General features: G+C 40.1%; 1 protein-coding gene and 1 long non-coding RNA gene across 7 annotated transcripts in view; one reads left to right on the plus strand and one right to left on the minus strand.

Annotated features, from left to right (window-relative positions):
* Positions 1-1,805: 1,805 nt before the first annotated feature.
* LOC115167498 (anoctamin-1) overlaps positions 1,806-22,748 on the plus strand; it is a 54,500-nt gene continuing 33,557 nt past the window's right edge. For 2 of the 6 annotated variants that reach the window (XM_029721948.1, XM_029721949.1), the window contains exons 1-3: positions 3,308-3,728; positions 8,017-8,189; positions 15,520-15,864. In XM_029721948.1, coding sequence (XP_029577808.1) covers positions 3,656-3,728; positions 8,017-8,189; positions 15,520-15,864 — 591 coding nt within the window. In that variant the 5' untranslated portion in view covers positions 3,308-3,655. Of the gene's footprint in view, positions 2,189-2,249; positions 2,445-3,305; positions 3,729-8,016; positions 8,190-15,519; positions 15,865-22,748 lie in introns of those variants that run through there. The other 4 variants (XM_029721950.1, XM_029721951.1, XM_029721952.1 and 1 more) reach the window with 4 other exon arrangements.
* On the minus strand, positions 2,462-3,260 carry LOC115167499 (uncharacterized). The gene is made up of 2 exons (XR_003870497.1): positions 2,762-3,260; positions 2,462-2,627 (listed from the first exon to the last, which is right to left on the minus strand). It is a non-coding gene; the product is annotated as an uncharacterized LOC115167499 (long non-coding RNA).

Below are 22,748 nucleotides of genomic sequence, written 5' to 3' on the forward strand. Positions count from 1 at the left end.
TGGACTACTAGCTTAGCTATAGCTAGCACAGTGTTAGCTGAAGAGAACCATGTTGCTATTCGGTCTAGAGAGCCTCTTTTGACCATACTTCCCTGCTGTATAACTGGTCAGTTTATCCGTAACTAGTAATTCCAGAAATGTGAGTGCTTGGCTTAGTTCGCCCAGTACAGTGAAAGCAGTAGCCATAACTCCGAGAGAGACTGTTCTGTCAGCCAGGTTGTGTGTGTACTACTCAAAGCCTGAACGTGAGGTCTGTAAAGATTAGCTAGCTAATAGCAGCCTAGTGGGCTAAACGCCTAGCTGTAGTTATCACTTCGTTAGCCAGAGAGCACCGCGTGAGGGTGATACTCTAAAGGCTGAAAATCTCCCACAACTGTAGTATGGAGAGGCAAAACCAGTTAGTCTAGCCAGTGCGGGCGCTGATAAGCTAAACGAGTTGATAAGTAATGCTACCAAGTGTAGTTAGAAATAGCTAGCAGAAAGAGTGAATTCTAATGGTGTGCTGGCCAATGTTAGCTGTGGAGCTAGTCCTGGCATTAGCTAGCTAGCATTCACCCTTTGGGTTAATATCCTAGCTATTGCTAGCACACCGCTAGCTAGAGAGAAAGCATGTTCTTCGTGAGCTAGCTAGGTTAGCCTTGCAGCGTGTTCTAACCAAATCTCAAAAGTCTCTTTTCTCTCTTCCACCATGGAAGAAAAAAGCAGCATGAAGCGGGTAGCTAACTAGGCTAGAGGGGTGAAGGATGTGGCGCTATCTTCGACTGGAGACTGAGAAGTACATTTTTCGGTAAGTGTGCTCAAACTTCACAACGGGATGCTGTTATCCTACACTCAGTGGCGAGTGCTGAACAGGTCACCTGTGAACAGTTAAGCAGGACAGAAGTGGTTCAAGTCATGCTGAGGAGAGATAGAGATCTTGCCTTTGCTGTAAGGAAGCAAACAAATCATTAAGTAGAGGATGGGTGCGTGGCGCCTTATAAGTAGTTGGGTTCTCTGACAGACATTGTGTGATTGGAGCTTCCTGTGACGCTGCCTAAAATGGCGTGGGACCCACAGTGAGAGACCAAAATTAGTATTTGAAAGAAGACCACCATATCAAACTGTTAGCTGAAGGCAAAACACACATTGATTGTTACACAGTTGATTACTACATAAAGTGAATGAAGAAGAATTCCTGAGTAGTTGCACGCTCTGCATGGATACATTCATTGGGATTGTGGTTTGAGAAGACCACATCCTCTACCAAAGGACTGACATCATGAAAAGGCCCCAGACAACTCATCAAATTAACAATACAAGGATACCAATGCTTGGATAAATTGGAAGGAGAAATCATTTTTGTTACTGCCCAGAATAACATACCTATTTGTCCAGAGCACTGCAGGAAACATTTTACATATGTAAAGTCACTGTTGTTGCAAAAGCATTTGGTAGGAAAATATCTTCAGATGGCCTTTCATTGTCCATTGATTATTTGCATTAAAAAAAGTCCATCAGCTGAATATGATTATTTATTTTTAACCTAATTACATCCATCCCCTCAACAGGTATTTCTATTCCATTTCCCATCTGTGTTTTCAACATTTTAAACAAGACTGTATTCACAGACACAGGCTGCTTTTTAAAGATGTGACAGAACAGGTGGTTGAATCCAGATGTGAATGATGCACAATATAATACTTTTTATGCATGTACTGTCACTTTCCTACTGCATTTAGAAGTCTCAGGTTGTCTGGCTCTGATCTGAGAACAGCCAAGAGTGCCATCCTGTTGGACCTTATTCCCTACTGCATACCAGTCCCCACACGCCCAGGCTGGAATGTGTGTGTGCAGAGATTTTGAAAGCATTCCTAATGTGTTGAATTGCATTTCCTATTGTCATCCTAGGCTTTCCGGATATTGATATATAATTATTCTGAATCACAGACTTGCAAGACTATTTGTAATCTTCAGTGGTAATCCAATGTCAAACTCTGTAGGCTATTGTTTGTTGTGGCACTAAGGTGATGAGAACAACACCTTTTTCCTGATTCATCCTCGAGGAGGGAGTAGTAGCAGGGAGGTTTCTGAGCAGGTAGACACAGGCAGAGCGGAAGAAGCCAAGGGAGAGGATTTATCCTTCCCAAAATCTGTCTGCGTGAGATGAGCCAATTTTTGTATGGAGGTCTATAAGAGAGTGTCGAATTACGTAAGGCATATTTCATCAAATATAAATGTCATAATGTTTAGGCTGTTACAAATGTACTGACATAAGTGGAAGCAAGTGGCATACCGGTAACTTTGAGAAAAACGACTTAGTTGTTTCACTGTTGTTTTGCCCTCTCATTGGCTAGAATGGTCCCACCTGATCTCGTTTGACCCTAAACATTGAGGACACGTATTTCTTGTCGGCTATCTTGTCATTATAACATATAATCTTCGACACAGGTGAGTCGCAGAAAAAGGTGAGACTGGAACCATGTGTGAAAGTGCAGTTTTTTATTGTGCTGAACTAAGGTAGGCCTAATTGCTGTCTTTCAGTAATTTCAGTAAATATTGTTTCGTTTTACCAAGTTCATTCAAAGCCCAGGTGCGTTTAGGTTGTCGCGGTGGTGGCTTCCCTGGTTTCCCTGTGGCATCCCGGTAACCTAATCGTAAAGAGTATATTTTCAGGAATGTTTCGAAAAACAGATTATCCACATGTAAATATAGGGCTACGAAATGTCTCTACATATAAAAACACGTTTTTAAATATTTTGTTATGGAGAGTTACATTTTGTACCATGATCATGCTCCTGGCAAATGTAAGCGTCGTACAGAACGAAGTCGTTCCCACGCCGGCTACGTACAATTCCAATTCCGAAGGTATCCAGAATGTCCCCCATAAAAGTTAGATATCGTGTGCGACTGGACATCTAAATTTTACATTCTGTACATGTTCTAGTGTACTTCTGACCTTTTTCTTGATCGCTTCATCTGTGACTGTCCCTCTGGGTTCGAACTGTCGCCTCCAGGTATTGACTTGGTGAAATGCCCTCATTCGAACTACTGGGTTCTTTCATTGAAAAAATAAATCCATTGATGTGCTCATTTTTGGGGTTCACCAAATCAGCAATCAATAATTTGATACTGTTATGAAAAGCCAAGTGCATGACAGTGCAGGTCAAATCATTACATTATTAGAACTCATAGAACCATATGCACTGTATGTAATATGTTGCCACGTTGCTCAGTCAAATGAGTATCGTAATGCATGAAACATCTGATTTTGACGGATACCCTCACACCTACCCATGTTGGAGGAGACATCAGATCGTGGCGTGGGCGGCACCAGCTGTCTTTTGCTGGTACTCTCACCACCACTTTTACCATCCTAGTGATGAACTGCACTACAGCTATTTTGCGCGACGTATTGTAGGAGGGCACATAATGCACATTATATAGTTCGTAACGCGTATGGATTAGATGTCTTGTTTAGAGAGAGTGAGCCTCTGTAGTAGGCTAGCCTTCGCGGGGAAGCAGTGGGACATTTGTGGGAAACCCAACGTTTCCATGCCACACCATAGCATTGAGCCCACGGGCGCAGTGAAGGCATCGGCTAGATAGATGGTTTTCAGAGCGTGGAGGATAGAGAGAGGAAATCTGTTGTGATCACCGGTTTAAATAGTCTGTTCAAATGCAGAGACATGGTGATGATGATGATGATGATGATCCGATGCAAGCCATAAACAATCATGATAAAGTATATGGTAAGTTAATTCTGTTTGAATAATGGTTCATTTGAAATTATTTTCTAAATGTAGGCTATAAACTCCAATAAAAAGCGCACCACAGGTAGTCTATGGTTGCATAAAGTAGTTTATTTGATGGATGAATATGCGGCAGATTAGCGTTTAAGAGCGTTGGCCAGTAATTGAAAGGTTGCTGGTTAGAATCCCCGAACCGACTAGGCGAACAATATGTCCATGTGCCCTTGAGCAAGACACTTAACCCTAATTGATCCTCTAAGTCGCTCTTGATAAGTGTCTGCTAAATGACTAAAGTAAATGTAAAATGTAGGAAGGCAGGCTGTAGCCTTCAATTAACTATATATAAGCCCTCTCGATTTAGTTTGAACACATTATTTGTACATGTTTATAATGTAGGCAATTTTGGGGGTTTGAAAAGATTTATTACACATTTTTCATCATGACCATTCACTATAATGTAGCTTTGAGAGGTTTGTTTACCTGGATGTCAGTATTCTGAGACAAGTGTTCATTGTGGAACGAGTTGGACTACCCTAGGCTACAGTAGCTGATAGAGACGCACAGACAGATATATTTATGTAAGCACGACTCTATTCAAGCATGCCTTATACTATCATTCAAACCATTCCAGCTTGAATTCATAAAAACAAAAATGTTAAGAAATAAGTTTCTGACAGCTTTTGGTATATACGGTATCTATCTACGACTGCTATTGAATTATTGTAATGTTGAATGGGATGAGGAATGGAATTAGCATAGAAAGGTGTTTTTTCTGATAAGCATGAAAGCTGGTTCATAGTTGGCTGGTTCATAGTTGAGAAAGGTCCATCTAATTGGTGTGATTTCATTTTGCAGTAGCTACTCCATCACATCATATTCATTCAGCTGTCAATAACTTCACATAGGTTTGTTTCATGTTGATATAGCATATCAAGCTTCTAAATCAGAATAAATTCACTTGACTATTTGGCCGTTTTGATTCATATAGCATCTTTATGGAGAGATACAAAATATTTTTGTATCATTACTGAATTGTAAATTCCAACACAGAATTTTGCAGTGCAAGACATCAGGTCAGATTTTGATTTGAATGGAGCTGTCAGTGTAATTATATTATGTAATTCTTAAGCCTATTATGGTCCATATCAGGCTCCTCCAAATTTCAGCACACACTCCTTTTTTCTCCTACAGTGAGGGAAAAAAGTATTTGATCCCCTGCTGATTTTGTACGTTTGCCCACTGACAAAGAAATGATCAGTCTATAATTTTAATGGTAGGTTTATTTGAACAGTGAGAGACAGAATAACAACAACAAAATCCAGGAAAACACATGTCAAAAATGTTATAAGTTGATTTGCATTTTAATGAGGGAAATAAGGATTTGACCCCCTCTCAATCAGAAAGATTTCTGGCTCCCAGGTGTCTTTTATACAGGTAACGAGCTGAGATTAGGAGCACACTCTTAAAGGGAGTGCTCCTAATCTCAGTGTGTTACCTGTATAAAAGACACCTGTCCACAGAAGCAATCAATCAGATTCCAAACTCTCCACCATGGCCAAGACCAAAGAGCTCTCCAAGGATGTCAGGGACAAGATTGTAGACCTACACAAGGCTGGAATGGGCTACAAGACCATCGCCAAGCAGCTTGGTGAGAAGGTGACAACAGTTGGTGCGATTATTCGCAAATGGAAGAAACACAAAAGAACTGTCAATCTCCCTCGGCCTGGGGCTCCATGCAAGATCTCACCTCGTGGAGTTGCAATGATCATGAGAACTGTGAGGAATAAGCCCAGAACTACACGGGAGGATCTTGTCAATGATCTCAAGGCAGCTGGAACCATAGTCACCAAGAAAATAATTGGTAACACACTACGCCGTGAAGGACTGAAATCCTGCAGCACCCGCAAGGTCCCCCTGCTCAAGAAAGCACATATACATGCCCATCTGAAGTTTGCCAATGAATCAAATCAAATTAATTTATATATCCCTTCTTACATCACCTGATATCTCAAAGTGCTGTACAGAAACCCAGCCTAAAACCCCAAACAGCAAGTAATGCAGGTGTAGAAGCACGGTGGCTAGGAAAAACTCCCAAGAAAGGCCAAAACCTAGGAAGAAACCTAGAGAGGAACCAGGCTATGAGGGGTGGCCAGTCCTCTTCCGGCTGTGCCGGGTGGAGATTATAACAGAACATGGCCAAGATGTTCAAATGTTCATAAATGACCAGCATGGTAAAATAATAATTATCACAGTAGTTGTCGAGGGTGCAACAAGTCAGCACCTCAAGAGTAAATGTCAGTTGGCTTTTCACAGCCGATCATTGAGAGTATCTCTACCGCTCCTGCTGTCTCTAGAGAGTTGAAAACAGCAGGTCTGGGACAGGTAGCACGTCCGGTGAACAGGTCAGGGTTCCATAGCCGCAGGCAGAACAGTTGAAACTGGTGCAGCAGCACGGCCAGGTGGACTGGGGACAGCAAGGAGTCATCATGCCAGGTAGTCCTGAGGCAGGGTCCTAGGGCTCAGGTCCTCCGAGAGAGAGAGAGAGAGAGAAAGAAAGAAAGAATTAGAGAGAGCATACTTAAATTCTCACAGGACACCGGATAAGACAGGAGAAATACTCCAGATATAACAGACTGACCCTAGCCCCCCGACACATAAACTACTGCAGCATAAATACTGGAGGCTGAGACAGGAGGGGTCACGAGACATCTGAACATCTGAATGATTCAGAGGACAACTCGTGAAAGTGTTGTGGTCAGATGAGACCAAAATGGAGCTCTTTGGTATCAACTCAACTCGCCGTGTTTGGAGGAATGCTGCCTATGACCCAAAGAACACCATCCCCACCATCAAACATGGAGGTGGAAACATTATGCTTTGGGGGTGTTTTTCTGCTAAGGGGACAGGACAACTTCACCGCATCAAAGGGATGATGGATGGGGCCATGTACCGTCAAATCTTGGGTGAGAACCTCCTTCCCTAAGCCAGGGCATTGAAAATGGGTCGTGGATGGGTATTCCAGCATGACAATGACCCAAAACACACGGCCAAGGCAACAAAGGAGTGGCTCATGAAGAAGCACATTAAGGTCCAGGAGTGGCCTAGCCAGTCTCCAGACCTTAATCCCATAGAAAATCTGTGGAGGGAGCTGAAGGTTCGAGTTGCCAAATGTCAGCCTGGAAACCTTAATGACTTGGAGAAGATCTGCAAAGAGGAGTGGGACAAAATCCCTCCTGAGATGTGTGCAAACCTGGTGGCCAACTACAAGAAACGTCTGACCTCTGTGATTGCCAACAAGGGTTTTGCCACCAAGTACTAAGTCATGTTTTGCAGAGGGGTCAAATACTTATTTCCCTCATTAAAATGCAAATCATTTAATACAATTTTTGACATGCGTTTTTCTGGATTTTTTTGTTGTTATTCTGTCTCTCACTGTTCAAATAAACCTACCATTAAAATTATAGACTCATAATTTCTTTGTCAGTGGGCAAACGTAGAAAATCAGCAGGGGATCAAATACTTTTTTCCCTCAAAGAGCACCCAAGGGCCCTTATCTGTGAAAAGTTATTACAAGGATTTGACTTACAGTATATAGGAGTCTTTGACCATCAGAAGCTGTCCCTAGCATTGCCGATGGTAGGGGAATCCTTGTACGTCGTTGCCCAAGAAAAGGCAGATACTTGGTGGGGTTCCATTGTATTCCCTCTAGAAGATTTTCTCAATGTACTGTGAAAGGCATCTCAATGATTCCTAATCAAAGACCAGATCTGTACGTTGTCTAGGTACGCTCAGATATTAAAATATTTATAGAAATATTGTCATACAGGCATGTGGGGTGACAAATGAACGAAAGACTAAGCGGTAAACCGAAACAACATCAGCCTTTAGGCCATGAGAGATTCATGGACGTGCTCACACAACCAGTGCTTTTACATTAGCTCTTTGAAAACCTTTTTTGCTCAACATTCACACAACGTGCACGTAGATGTTGAGTGCAATTTAACTACGGTCAGATTCTCAGTGATTATAGTCGGCTATATAGGTACTTCCTCATCCACATTGTTGGTTTACCCTAGAAATGAATACCCAAAGCATGTTGGTTATTTTTTTTGTGGCTGTCAAGAACCTCATCAGATAATACACAATGGTGGGATACTTCTCATGCTTCTCATGCCATTGAGCTGGACAGTACACTCTTAGCACCATTTGACCTGGAAGCACATCTCAGAGTATCAAATACTTACAGTATATTGTTCCATACTAATCATATCTCTTTCCTCCCACACAGGTAAAACTTTCCTAGTACACGACCTCTCTGGTAGTCTTCTCCCTGAGTTGGAAGAGCGAGGCGCCATGAGGAGGAATGACTATTATATCCCTGTATCCGGCGAGGAGAAGGCAGCTGACTTTGGGAACACTAAGGATGGTGGCGTTAGCCAATATAGCAAGTATGACTCCATCGTAAGTGGTCTTCTCTACATTGGGAATGTGTATTTATTAGGGATCCCCATGAGTTTTTGTTAAGGCAGCAGCTACTCTTCCTGGGGTCCAAACACATTAAAGCACTTACATCACACCTAAAACAAAATATAAAACAGTACATCATATAACATTATTACACCACTACATATCTACAATACAAAATTCAAAAAGGCACTCGCACATCTGAGCCATCTTGTTGCAGGTGCATGGCAACAGTTGAAACAGGATGAAGGAAAAAAGGAAACCGCGCACTGCTCTTGATAGTATCACTGATATTTAATAAGCTTTACGTATCGGCCTCACGGCCTTCGTCAGAGCTTTTGTGAATTTTCTGAAAACAGCACCTCTACGTAGACCAAGCTCCACCCACATCCGTTCCACGCATGGAAAAGGGTTGGAGGCAAAGGACAAATAAATAAGTGCTACCAAACATAACAATATGCATTTCACAAATATTACAAAAGTGTATAAATAACACGCATCGAATACGTCCATAAAACCACAATGAGGACATAGCAAGTTTTCATTAATCATTGAGTACATCATACGAAAAACATCAGAGTAATCTTAAATAGGGACATATTTCAAATTCACAATTTAACATACATAGGCATTTCATCATTAAGTCCTTTAGGAAATAATGTCTGGAGGGTGAAAATCCCAAAACATTATCTTTTGCTCAGAGTATTATTAATATCACCTCCCCTGTCTGATATCTTAACTTTCTCTATGCCACAAAATCTAAAGGTAGAAATGTCATGCTTTAGGTCATTAAAATGTACTGCGACTGGATAATCCGTGTCGTTTCTCCTGATTGAACTTTTATGTTCACTAATTCTCTGTTTGAGAGAGCGGGAGGTCTTACCGACATAGCAGAGCCCACATGGACATTTAATAATTGTAAATAACATGGGTGGTGGTACACGTAATGATATCGTTTATTTGAAACCGTTTTCCTGTGTGGGGGTGGCAGAAATATTCACACTTCATCATATTGTTGCACTGTGCGCATCCTCTGCATTTATAGCTACCATTTGGTAGAGGGCGTAAAAGAGCCTGGCTGATTTTCTATCGTGGCTGGCAGTTGGCAGGAACCAATTTATCGCGTAAATTGCAACCTCTCCTTTACACAATGAGTGGTGGGTTTTTAAATTCAGCCGGCAAAGCTGGGTCCGATGATAAAATATGCCAGTGTTTCTTAACCACACCTCCCACTTTTCGCGAATTCAAAATATATGTGGTTGTGAACATTACGGAGTGTTCTTTTGCTTTAGCGGGTCTTTTTTGTAACAATTCATCTCGTGTTTTTCCCAATGCCAAATGAAGAGCTTCATCCACACATTGTGGCGAATAGCCTCTTCTTAGAAACCTAATGCGCATCTCCGCTGCTTTTTCTAGATAATCATCTTTGGAGTGGAATATACGGCGCAGTCTGAATTCTCTCAAACAGAGAATTAGTGAACATAAAAGTTCAATCAGGAGAAACGACACGGATTATCCAGTCGCAGTACATTTTAATGACCTGAAGCATGACATTTCTACCTTTAGATTTTGTGGCATAGAGAAAGTTAAGATATCAGACAGGGGAGGTGATATTAATAATACTCTGAGCAAAAGATAATGTTTTGGGATTTTCACCCTCCAGACATTATTTCCTAAAGGACTTAATGATGAAATGCCTATGTATGTTATGTTGTGAATTTGAAATATGTCCCTATTTAAGATTACTCTGATGTTTTTCGTATGATGTACTCAATGATTAATGAAAACTTGCTATGTCATCATTTGTGGTTTTATGGACGTATTCGATGCGTGTTATTTATACACTTTTGTAATATTTGTGAAATGCATATTGTTATGTTTGGTAGCACTTATTTATTTTTCCTTTGCCTCCAACTCCTTTCCATACGTGGAACGGATGTGGGTGGGGCTTGGTCTACGTAGAGGTGCTGTTTTCAGAAAATTCACAAAAGCTCTGACGAAGGCCGTTAGGCCGATACGTAAGCTTATTAAATATCAGTGATACTATCAAGAGCAGTGTGCGGTTTCCTTTTTTCCTTCAACATATCTACAATGCAAAATGTATAATAACACCATACAACAAGATTACAATGTACGTGTGTAGAGTGCGTGTGTATGCGCGTGTCTGTACAGTACCTGTGCGTATGTATCTCTTCACAGTCTCCGCTGTTCCATAAGGTGTATTTGTATCTTTTTTATCTGATTCTACTGCTTGCATCAGTTACCTGATGTGGAATAGAGTTCCATGTAATCATGCCTCTATGTGCTACTGTGCACCTCCCATAGTCTGTTCTTGACTTGGGAATTGTGAAGAGACCGCTGATGGCATGTCTTGTGGGATATAATTCAAAATAATGTGACTGAGTCAGGTTTGTAGGCCTCCTTGCTCGCACAAGCTTTTTCAGTTCTGCCCACAAATTTTCTATGGGATTAAAGTCAGGGCTTTATGATGGCCACTCCAATACCTTGACTTTGTTGTCCTTAAGCCATTTTGCCTCAACTTTGGAAGTATGCTTGGGGTCATTGTCCATATGGAAGACCCATTTGCGACCAAGCTTTAACTTCCTGACTGATGTCTTGAGATGTTGCTACAATATATCCACATCATTTTCCTTCCTCATGATGACTTCTATTTTGTAAAGTGCACCAGTCCCTCCTGCAGCAAAGCACCCCCACAACATGATGCTGCCACCCCGGTGCTTCATGGTTGGGATGGTGTTCTTTGGCTTGCAAGCCTCTCCCTTTTTCCTCCAAACATAACGATGGTCATTATGGCCAAACAGTTCTATTTTTGTTTCGTCAGACCAGAGGACATTTCTCCAAAAAGTACGATCTTTGTCCCAATGTGCAGTTGCAAACCGTAGTCTGGCTTTTTTACGGCGGTTTTGGAGCAGTGGCTTCTTCCTTGCTGAGTGGGCTTTCAGGTTATGTCAATATAGGACTCGTTTTACTGTGGATATAGATACTTTTGTACCTGTTTCCTCCAGCATCTTCACAAGGTCCTTTGCTGTTGTTCTGAGATTGATTTGCACTTTTCGCACCAAAGTACGTTCATCTCTAGGAGACAGAACGCGTCTCCTTCCTGAGCGGTATGACGGCTGCGTGGTCCCATGGTGTTTATACTTGCGTACTATTGTTTGTACAGATGAACGTGGTATCTTCAGGCGTTTGGAAATTGCTCCCAAGGATGAACCAGACTTGTGGACGTCTACAATTTGTTTTCTGAGATCTTGGCTGATTTCTTTTGATTTTCCCATGATGTCAAGCAAAAAGGCACTGAGTTTGAAGGTAGGCCTTGAAATACATCCACAGGTACACCTCCAATTGAATCAAATGATGTCAATTAGCCTATCAGAAGCTTCTAAAGCCATGGCATCATTTTCTGGAATTTTCCAAGCTGTTTAAAGGCACGGTCAACTTAGTGTATGTACACTTCTGACCCACTGGAATTGTGATACAGTGTAATAATCTGTCTGTAAACAATTGTTGGAAAAATTACTTGTGTCATGCGCAAAGTAGATGTCCTAACTGACTTGCCAAAACTATAGTTTGTTAACAAGAAATTTGTGGAGTGGTTGAAAAATGAGTTTTAATGATTCCAACCTAAGTGTATGTAAACTTCAACTGTATCAAATCTTGGGTGGAATCTTTGTTTTGATCCTCAGTCATCATTTGTACCACACTAAGATGAAGTTCTGTGTATAATTACTGTATGTTAACAACCTAAAACTGTTCAAAATAATCTCTTCAGCACTGTTCAACTGGCTTTTGAAGAAAGAAATGGTGCAAATAATGAATTCTCATAGGAAGTCGCCCTCATGTACTGCCCTGTGTTAGCGGTGTAGAAGGTTAAAAAGTCAGAGTTGGTGTTCCTCTCTTGATGAGGACTACTGCCCCATCACTATGAAGACTGCATTAGGTCAAACTTGTGGACCTTCCATTGGGTCAGAGGGTCATTTGGACAGTCATTGCGGTCTTGGTCTATCTAATCACAGACACACCGGAATGATTAAGCAAGCTGATATACGCACCTAAAGCAGTTAAGAAAGGTCAAGTACGTTGTTCGAAAACAGAGTCAATTAAATCAGTGCGGAATGTGGATGTATTGTTATGCATCAAGTGACTACTAAAGCAGACACTGATGGATTTTTGTTGTTTGTTGTGAGGACCTATTTCCAGAATTAGTTTATCTATTCATTCTGATATTAAAATGATGCAGTATTGTTGTTCAGCTATCCTATAGTGACCCTACGGATGTTATGTTCAACCCTCTCCCACAGGACTTAGCTGATAGTGAATGGGCATGATAATTAGGTGGCTTAGCTTCAGTAGCCATACACCTGGAAAGGTTGATATGCAAATGTGTAAGAAGATATGCATGCCTCTCTAGAATAAGGGGGCCTGTGGCTGAGTAATAACACGATTTGATATGCATGCTGGTTTTACTCACAGCACAGGAGCTAGGAGGTGGGTGGCTGAAGGAAGGGTACTGGTTTTCTCCGTTCCTTTATCTGTAACATGCCGTAACCACATCCTTATTTTCCCTGTGAGGAGTGACCTTTGCTGTGACTTCCTGTTCTGAGGGGGCTGAGGCTTGTCGTCCAGTGGGATGCTTGGACTGAGATGTTTTTCCCACATCTAGAGCTCTTTTGTCTCTCGATTTATCAATTAGGTTTGTTTTCCATAAGAAAACAACTGTTTGCTCTCAACAAAAGCGATGAATTTCAAGCAAATAATTGCAGAGCAAATATTGTGTTTGGGTGTGCCGTACCAGTAGAGAGAACATACAGGTGAGGCCATTCAAACTAGAGTCCTTAAACAATATCTACAAATATTTAGTTTGTGTTGTCGTGTCTTTGGCATCATTAAAACGGAAGACATGTTTATCAAATAACTTTCTGTAATTATTATTACGCGATTAAACTGATTAATCGTGTAGCTGTAATTAACTAGGAGTTCGGGGCACCAAGGAAAATATTCAAATTACAAAGTTATAATTTTCCTAATATAACTTTCAGATATTATAATATCTGATCGATTAGTCTCCTGATTAATGATGTGTTATTTACCTTGGTCAGTCTCATTCCAAACGTCGTAAATTGTTGGTTATCTGCACGAACCCAGTCTTCCCTATGAGTCATCCATACATCAATTGTCTTAAAATAATTTATTTACTAATCTAAGTAATTCACAGAAAAGCATAACAAACGGATATGGTTACAAGGAAATGATAGGAGAATGTGCCCTAGTGGGCTAAACCGGCATGGCGGCTTGTTAGACAAAAGGGGAGTGTGGGTCAGCTGAGAAGGCACTACAGAGTTGATAAATATTAACAATTGAAATGCTAATCCTTTGCATACGAATGCTCACTCATTCGGGAACAATTGCAATCAAAATATATATATTATTTACGCTCAGTGTGTCGTCGGGATCTTTGTTGGAGAGTTTTGTTCTGTTGGAGAGTGTGTCTGTCTGTCTGTCCTGTCTGTCCTGTCTGTCCTGTCTGTCCTGTCTGTCCTGTCTGTCCTGTCTGTCTGTCTGTCTGTCTGTCTGTCTGTCTGTCTGTCTGTCTGTCTGTCTGTCTGTCTGTCTGTCTGTCGTGGTTAGAATATGTAGTTCAGAGTGACATTCATTAATGTCGTTATAGGACGGATGTTTCGTCGGTCTTCGCGTTCAATGATACCGAATTCCTAGCTGCAGACTAGTAATGAATATCAAAGACTTGTTATTATTCTGTCGGTATCAATAGTCTAAGAGTTTAACCACGTGGTATGGTTAAAGTTCAGAACGAGGAATGCATGGTCAAACCTTGGCTCTCTCTTCTCGAGGTAAGCTGGTCTGGTGATAGAAAATCTGGGTGGGGTTTATATTCGGAACATAGAAAAGGCTGTCTCATGATGCCAGGTCCTGTCTGTGTCCCTGGGGGCGTGCCAAGGACTTAGTTAAGACTCCAAAGGGAATTTGAGTTTTCTTCATTAAACAGTCCAAAATCACATTTACACAATTTCACAAACAGTTCCATCCTTATTCCTTCATTTTATACAACCATTAGATATAAGTCTCACAACTGAGGCTATTATATAAACAGAGCCATGGCAATGTGGCCGTATTGTCTCTCATGAGTTTCACAAAATTTTACCAAACGGACCAGTTCGTAGCTGGATTCTTCACCGATCTTTTATACCTTCTCCTGAACATAAATGTCGTTCAGTTCTCCAGTCCTGTGAGGTGGAATAATTCCTTTGTCTCTCTATGAAAACACCCTGTCTTTATACTGTGGCCATGAGGCGGGACATTTTCTTAGGAATTTACGACCGCTCAAACAGGGCCTAGGTAGGGGGGGGGGTAGGGGGATGGTACATAGAAAACCCAAAGAGGGCAATGTCATGAGTGTTAATGCATACAATCCATTTTGAATGAGTTATTTTAAAGTAAAAATAACTATATCCCTATTATATATCAATGTGTGTCACTATACCTGTCAGGTTTGCACACGAAAGCAGGAGGGGTGAAGTCAAGCGCAGGAGACACATCTGTGAACACCCGTTTAATTGGTATTCACTCAGTCCAAAACTAGGTAGTGCAGGGCGCATAAAACAAATGCCCAAAATACCAGCCCCCACACAATGCAGGGACGCAGTCCACAATAAACTCTGCGAAAACCACAGGCAGAGGGAAACACCTGTTCCTCAGACGAGAAACTTCATGACATAAAACAATCACGCACAAACAACAAGCCTACATAGCACAACTAAATAACCCCCCCCCCAACTAAACAACTTATACAAATCATGTATTTAAGGATAATGGAGCAAAAATGTTTTTAGGTCACAGGCGAAGACAAACACCAGAGTCACTTTGTTACCATATGTTCCTCTGAGTCGTACTGTAAAATAGCGGTTAATTGATTTGGTCACTGGTCTTCCTGTACAGTATGTCCTTATGAGTTGGATTAGGACATGTAGTATTATGAGAAAGTCTAACGTAATGTGTTGAAGGGTGCAAAGATTATTTTGTCATCTTTTGAGGGGCATCATTTTAATCTGTACAGAATGATTAAATTTCCCCTCCTTGAAGAAGGCAGTAGCAGAGATGGGGTTGAGTGCACTGATTTATCACTGTGGAGAGAGGGGATTTGACTATCCACAAGGCTTAAGCTTTTGCAATTTAAAAGATAAGCAAATGTACATACAACAAACTCTCACAGGCTAGAACACACATGCCTTCTCCTCATGATCTGCCAACATGTCTCCATTAAAACTACAATCTCCTTTCTCTCTCTTCTCAGCCATTGAACTCCCTCAAGTCAGATGAGGCAGCCTCAGGCCCAAAGCAGGGGCCTACATTCCAGGACGGCCAGCGGCGGGTGGACTATGTTCTCACATATCATGTCCAGAAACCCCAGAGTGTTTGCCGCAAGACATCCCGGTTTGCAGATTACCACATCCTCAGGAGCCTGCGCCGCAGTCTGAGCATGATGAGAAGTGGGGACACGCCACCTTCCAAAGAAGACCCTGAGATTGCTGCCCACAAGCATCGCCTTGACTACCATGAGGATGACAAGCGCTTCCGCCAGACTGAGTTTGAGGATAACCTTCGAGAGATGGGACTGGAGCTTGAGAAGGATGAGGGGGTGAGTTAGTGGCCTTGGACTGTTTGTTTTCCCCACAGTTTGGAAGACCTCAACAGTAGAACATCTCAAGAGGTCTTTTTGGAATAACCTAGCAATTAGACTCCTTAACCTAACTGATACAAAAATGTTGATCAAACTATTCTGTAGTAGACTCTGGGGTAATATTCAAGCCCTGGTGTGGTGGTGCATTTAGCCTAAATGCTTGCTTGTAGCTGCATTCTTTCACATCTTGGCAATCAATGTTCAGATGTTGTCTTTGAGGTCAGGTTGTTCTATTGAACACGACTTAATTCTCCATTCCTCCTTACTGGTTGGCATTTGTCCATCTATTTTTCATGTAGCGATTGTATCCTGTATCTTTTTCATACTGGAACAAAGCGTTGAGGGTTTACTGTGATCAATTATGATTTTTCAAATCTACAATAGACCTGCATTCGTCACATTATTGATCTTTATCAAATGAACAGCTTTCACCAAATATATATCTGATAAGAAAGGACAACATGTTGTGGTGGTTAATTTCTGTACTATCAAATGAGGAGAGACAAACCTATCACACAAGTCAGAGTTATACTTAAACTGAATCTTTATTAGTGAGAGCTTTGCAATAGTCATGGCTGGCCGACGAATCACCGTCTCTGATGATTCGTTGAGAGCCCCGAGACAAAAGTACAAAGGTCTTTTATAGTCAAGATACACCCCTTTCAACCTACAAGATGAATTAGGATCAGTTTCACTCTACAGATCAGAGTTCACCCGCTCCATTCACCATGGCATGATGAGAATAGTGTCAACATCTTTAGTTCATAACAACAATCAAAACAATCAATCCCTAATACATGAATGGCTTCACTCATATAGTTATTACCATACTAAACTCAAATCAATCCTTGAGTTTTAAAAATCATTCACTTTCCAAATCATAATTAAAAACCCAATTTAATTATCCAACCAAATATTTAGAATGACATTGCTCAGTGATTCAAATTGGTCCTATCACTCAAAGTAAAAAAAAAAAACTCAATTTAACACACATCAACATTGGCAGAATGTACATTTATATTAACATCCAGTATAATTATCCCATAATTCTACTATTAACTTTTTTATCACGATTATAATACAGATCAGTATCTCAATGCATTCTTTAATCTAAATTACAATAATTTGATGTGTTGTGTAGACCTCTACAATCAACCTGATACCGCAAAAGTCTAAAACAATTTTGGGCACAGTTGACCAACCCCCCCTTCAGGCACTGATTCTTCTGGCGTCCTTTTCATCTTCTTCAGATAGCTTTACAGTTCAAAGTGGATGGCCATGATAATGTCTCACCTGAGCCGCCATCACCTTTACCACCCATTATGTCTTGTCCATTCGTCAACCAGTATACCAGCAACATAAGATACGTTTAGAACAGATTTCTTCCCATGCTCACTCCACGTGGACTCCCCTCACACTCCTGAGAAAAACATGAGAGAAGAGCAGTTGATAGCTTAGATTGGATTGGATGCTGTACACCGGTTGCTGGCTCGGACTCATTTCTCTCGGTAGAAGTGGTGCGGACAGGGCAGTATTGAACGCCTTTGTCACTCTTCAGTCAGTTAGAGGGGGGTTTGAGGTACACGCACTGTTCGGTCCAATTATCTCTTCCATGCGTTAAGATACCGGCTGATGTCACTTTTCATGATAACCTCGAAAGGATAGAACAGTTCAGTTCATTAACTATATGATAAATTATTTATTTTACCAATTATTCTTAATACAAATGTCTAAACATATGTCAAAGAGAATAACAAAACATTCTATTGAGACTATTCTTTCAAATTGGCTTATACTCCCCATCACACTGTCAACTTCATCACAGAGCCACAGGATCAGGAAGTGTGACCTATAACCCATCAGGAATGGAACAGAACAAACACAACAATACACTCCTTCACATATAACTCCATACACTCCTACACATCACTCAAGGTGTGTAAACTTCAATCCAAAACCTCAAAGGACTGTACCCTCCCCAATTTATGACACAACTATCCATGTGAGTAATGTGTAAAAAAAAAAAACACTACTACTGGTCAAAAAATAAAACAAAATTTCAAATAGCAAAATCAAATTAAAATCACTAGTCTTAAGAACTCCATAAAGAGAAATTATTCTACCCATATGGTCATAGGAAAATAGACTTAAGGCTGCCTACCCTTAGTCAAAGGCAACGCCCTCACCTTCTTCACATTCATCCAAATCAGAAATATGGCTAAGAACTATAAACTTCATCATAATTAACAATATTACAAATGACCTTAAATTCATTATCCAAATGGCTTTCCAATGAGGGTGATCAAACCACAATGGAAAGTCATGACAGAGGTCAGAGGTCATATAAACTCTTCAAAGAAGTGCTTCTTACTATATTGGACAAATTTAATGAAAAACAGTCAAACATTTCATACATGTTGTATCTCAGGTTTCCAGTACATTCCTTTATCAAAATAATTCACGTGTTTAATTAAAACTCAGGAAATAAAAACTTCTGAAAATTCCATGTGTGTGTGTGTGCCCCTTTAAGATACCTTGGCACTAAGACAAATGGAAAACTTACTAAACCCAAAGGAAATAGAACACACAAATCAAACATAGTATTTTAAACGCCAACAAATTGTCATAAGTGTGTTGCGTGTGGGTATTTGCAAACCTTAAGGTAAAAACAAACAAAAAATGGCCAGGCCTTATTTAATTTGGTAGTTTACGGCCTTAATCTCACTCACTCTCCCCAAGATTATAGTCCCAGGAAACATTTCAAAGAGAGACAATGAAACCCCCATTTTCCCAGAAAAATACCCACAAAACACTTTGTTAGCATTCATTATACTACACTGATTCAGCAAGCCAAAACTTGTAACTAGAAACAAAAGTCCACTGTACTCCCTCAAATCATTAATCATTAGTTTTAAATTTCCTATATGTTTTATATGTGCTTAATTTAGCATGTGCTACCCTTAGATACAATTATCCTGGTATCATTACTAGACCAATTACCAACAAATATGGGATAGCTGTTTCTCCTTAGATTGTTCCTGTTATCCCTCTAAATGTAACATTGTTTTCTGTCGCAATTGTGGTACATTTCTCAGCGTAAGGAATCAGTGATATTTAATCCCAGGCATTTAATAAAATGTTGTTTGAGACGTGTTCTCCTATGTCTCCTTTAACATACATACTTTGGGTGACGTCCATCAGTCCCAGAAGGAGGAATCCTACTCAAAACTCATCAGATAATACAGTGTTTCATTAAGTGAACTTGACACCGAAAATAAACAATAAATAACCCCTTTCCAGTAATCTATACATTTCAACCTGTTACATACATTTAGTAAAAACAAGCATGTTGTTTAACAAATCTGAAACCTTTAAAAAGTTTTTGCTGTCTCATCAGCGTAATAGTCAAAACTAACTTTTTCCCACTCTTAGCCACAATGTTGGCATGCCCCAAAGGTCAATACTGTTCAGCTTGTACATTAATGATCAACCTTCTGTCTGTACTGGGTCAGAAGTTCCAATGTATGCAGATGATACAGTGATATATGCATGCAAATAGCAAACAAGTTACACAAGAACCCCCTACTGTAATGGTCCAGGTGACAAAGTTGCTCAGGGACTCATATTTGCATCTAAATGTAAAAAAAACAGTCTGCATCTTCCTCACAGAGGACAACTGATGCCACTGAGCCAGATGTTTATGTGTCAGGGGAAAAGCTCCAGGTGATATCCGATTTTAAGTACCTTGTCATCATACTTGATTCCAACCTCTCTTTTAAAAAGCAAATGAAAAAGGTAACTCAAATAACCAAATTCAACCGAGCTAAATTCCAAATCGTATGAAATTGTTTGACTACAGAGGTAACAAAACTGTACTTCAAATCGGATACTCCCCAACCTAACATACTACTTGACTAGTTGGGCCCAAGCTTGCTTTACAACATTAAAACCCATTCAGTCTGTCTGCAAACAGGCTCTCAAAGTGCTTGATAGGAAGCCCAATAGCTATCATCACTTACATTCTCAGAAAGCATGAGCTCCTGAGTTGAAAAAATCTTGTGCAGTACACTGACGCATGTCTTGTATTCAAGATTCTAAATGGCCAGGCTCCCCCTCCACTCAGTACTTTTGTTAAACAGAAAACCCAAACCTTATGGCAGCAGATCCACAAGGTCCGCCATGAGAGGTGACTGTATAGTTCCCTTAAGGAAAAGCACCTTTAGTCAATCTGCTTACTCTGTGAGAGCTTCCCATGTCTGGAATACCCTGCCATTAGATACACACAACTGTGATTAATGTGCACTGTCCCTATAAAAATAAAATCAAACTCAAACTGCAATCCACTTTAATGAGCTGACATTTTTCCACGTAATGGAAACAGATTATAATGTTAGAATACATTAACTTCCTGCTCAAATTCACTGGTGTTACCTAAATTATAAAACCGAGCAACAATAATCAGAAACTGTCACAAAACGTTTCCGATTCAACTATTCAGACCTGAATCCCTTACAGCCCAATATAGCCCAGCGAGCACAACCAACTCTCCTATTCTTACCAGTAGGAAACAATATAACCCATACTCAAACAACGTTCTGCCTTAACTCTATCGTAAAATTAAAAACAAACTTTACAACCTTCTCTTCTCTTTTGGCTTCACACTTATGAAATGTCCAAGACTTTAAAAATAACATGTAATGTGCTAAATGTATAAAAAACATCAGTCAAGCCATAAGAATAAAAAACACATTTCAGTGGGCACAACTCTATCGCAATTACCTATCCGCTTATTATTAGAATTCATTAGATTGAGGTAACTGTCTCTTCTTTGATTCAGTTATTTAAATTCGACTCCATTCTCAATATGTTATTCCCAGCAGACCATTTAGGCAACAGACAACGTATTATATCGAAATCGCCTCGCTATTTATGTTGAATGAATTAGTCTTTCAATTTGAACTAAGCAAGCTGTTAAAATGTTCACTTTATATCTTAAACAAACACTAGCGACCGTATCTTTCCAGGCAAAACATACCAATAGTTGAATTACAATCAGAAACCCAGATTTTAGTCAATACCATATACCCAATGCTATTGAAATGACGAAGAAACCCCACAAATAACCCAATTTTATAATTGTCTGTAGTCATAAAATCAGGCACATATTAACGACACAATTCCCAGAAAAAAGCCTTAATTAAAAGTCCAAGCGTTTTTCCGGCGATGATTCCCACATGCCAAATGAATAGATTAGCAGTCAGAGTTAAATCGACATTCATTGGCTTGGAAACAGATCTTGCGATTTTTAATAAAACTAGATTGAAATACGTTGCATGAGAGAACAATTACTTTACTACATCACATTAATCACACAATGATAATTAGTTTGATGGATACCCTAGGCGTTGTACGACGTTATAAATTAAGTCGAGATTCCATCTTAAATCGCTCTAACTTTATGGAAAAAGGTTTATTCAATAAATCCAGCTCCTCTCATACTGGGAAGAAAAAAATAAAACACATTTTCAGGCCTTAAGGGCAGTTTTATTTCAAATGTAGTACCCAGATGGAGAAAATCCAATAAGCGTTTATTACTTACATCATTAGGGTAAGTTAACCAAAAGTGGACACACTCCAATCAGTTTTTAGACAATTGCCCAGACTTTGTAGACAGTTTAATAGCGCTTAAACCTCATCTTTATCAAATTATCCATTAAAGATACCAACTCAAAACCTACGTACGTCTACGAATGGGTGGTTTAAATTGTATCTAATTATATTCCCAGTATTACTTTATCAAATCTATAGTAATCGATTATACACGTACAATTTATCATATTTTCATATATTCACAGAATCCAAATAAAACGTAAGAAATTCTTAGGTACTCACGACAACCATTCCATTTGCTTTTTCAAGGACTCTCCACAGCTACGAAGCAGAACCAAAAAAATCTACTTTTGTTTCCCGGACAATGATCATGGAATCCTCAACGGTTCTCTAACCTCCCTGGGACCACTGCAAAATCAAGCCTCTCAGGAACTATAGACCTTCCTCTGCTTTCTAAAATATCATCCCGCTCTCAATATCACCCCGTGATATTCTATGATGGGCAGTGAAGGAACAGAACCCCAAGATAACGTTATATCAAAGCTTATTATCCAAATTTCAATAATCTGATTAAGCATATTTCTATATGTTACTATCCAAACGTCAGATTAAGACTAATTTACATTTTCACACAACTCTCATATCACAGTCACACAATGCTATTCTCAAACATACCCAATCAATTAGTTGTTGTTGAACAATAATTTAACCTGCAGGAATATTTTCTATCATGATTAGTACATAGGATAATGCAACTCATACATTTACATCTTTCAATACTTCTAAAATGGGGTATAGGTTTAAAACAATTACAGGTTTAAAACAAATACAGGTTCACCTTACTATCTTATACTTTATCATACATGGTCTTAACTAGTTCACACAGATTCCGGATTGTTTAACATTAAATGGTCAAAACTAGTTCACACAGATTCTAGATATTTAACGCTAAATTACCAAACCCAGGGCATACCTGGCTAGCACATTTAAAATAATTGGAATTCACCACTTCTGAGGGTCAGTCACACAGACACTTTTCAGAATGAGGTTCTTCTTCAAATAGGGTTTCTCCAGGTACCGTGCTTCACACAGAACCCACAGTCACCCTGGCCTCTCACCCCTACAGACCACACCAATCCCCACTGTGATCAATTCAGTGTCAGGACGGCTCTAGGTCGCCCGCAACCGACCAATGATGGGTGTCTTTGAGTCGACTAAATCTCAGATCATCT

Source organism: Salmo trutta, chromosome 29 (genome assembly GCF_901001165.1).
Source record: "Salmo trutta chromosome 29, fSalTru1.1, whole genome shotgun sequence".
Taxonomy (NCBI): Eukaryota; Metazoa; Chordata; class Actinopteri; order Salmoniformes; family Salmonidae; genus Salmo; species Salmo trutta.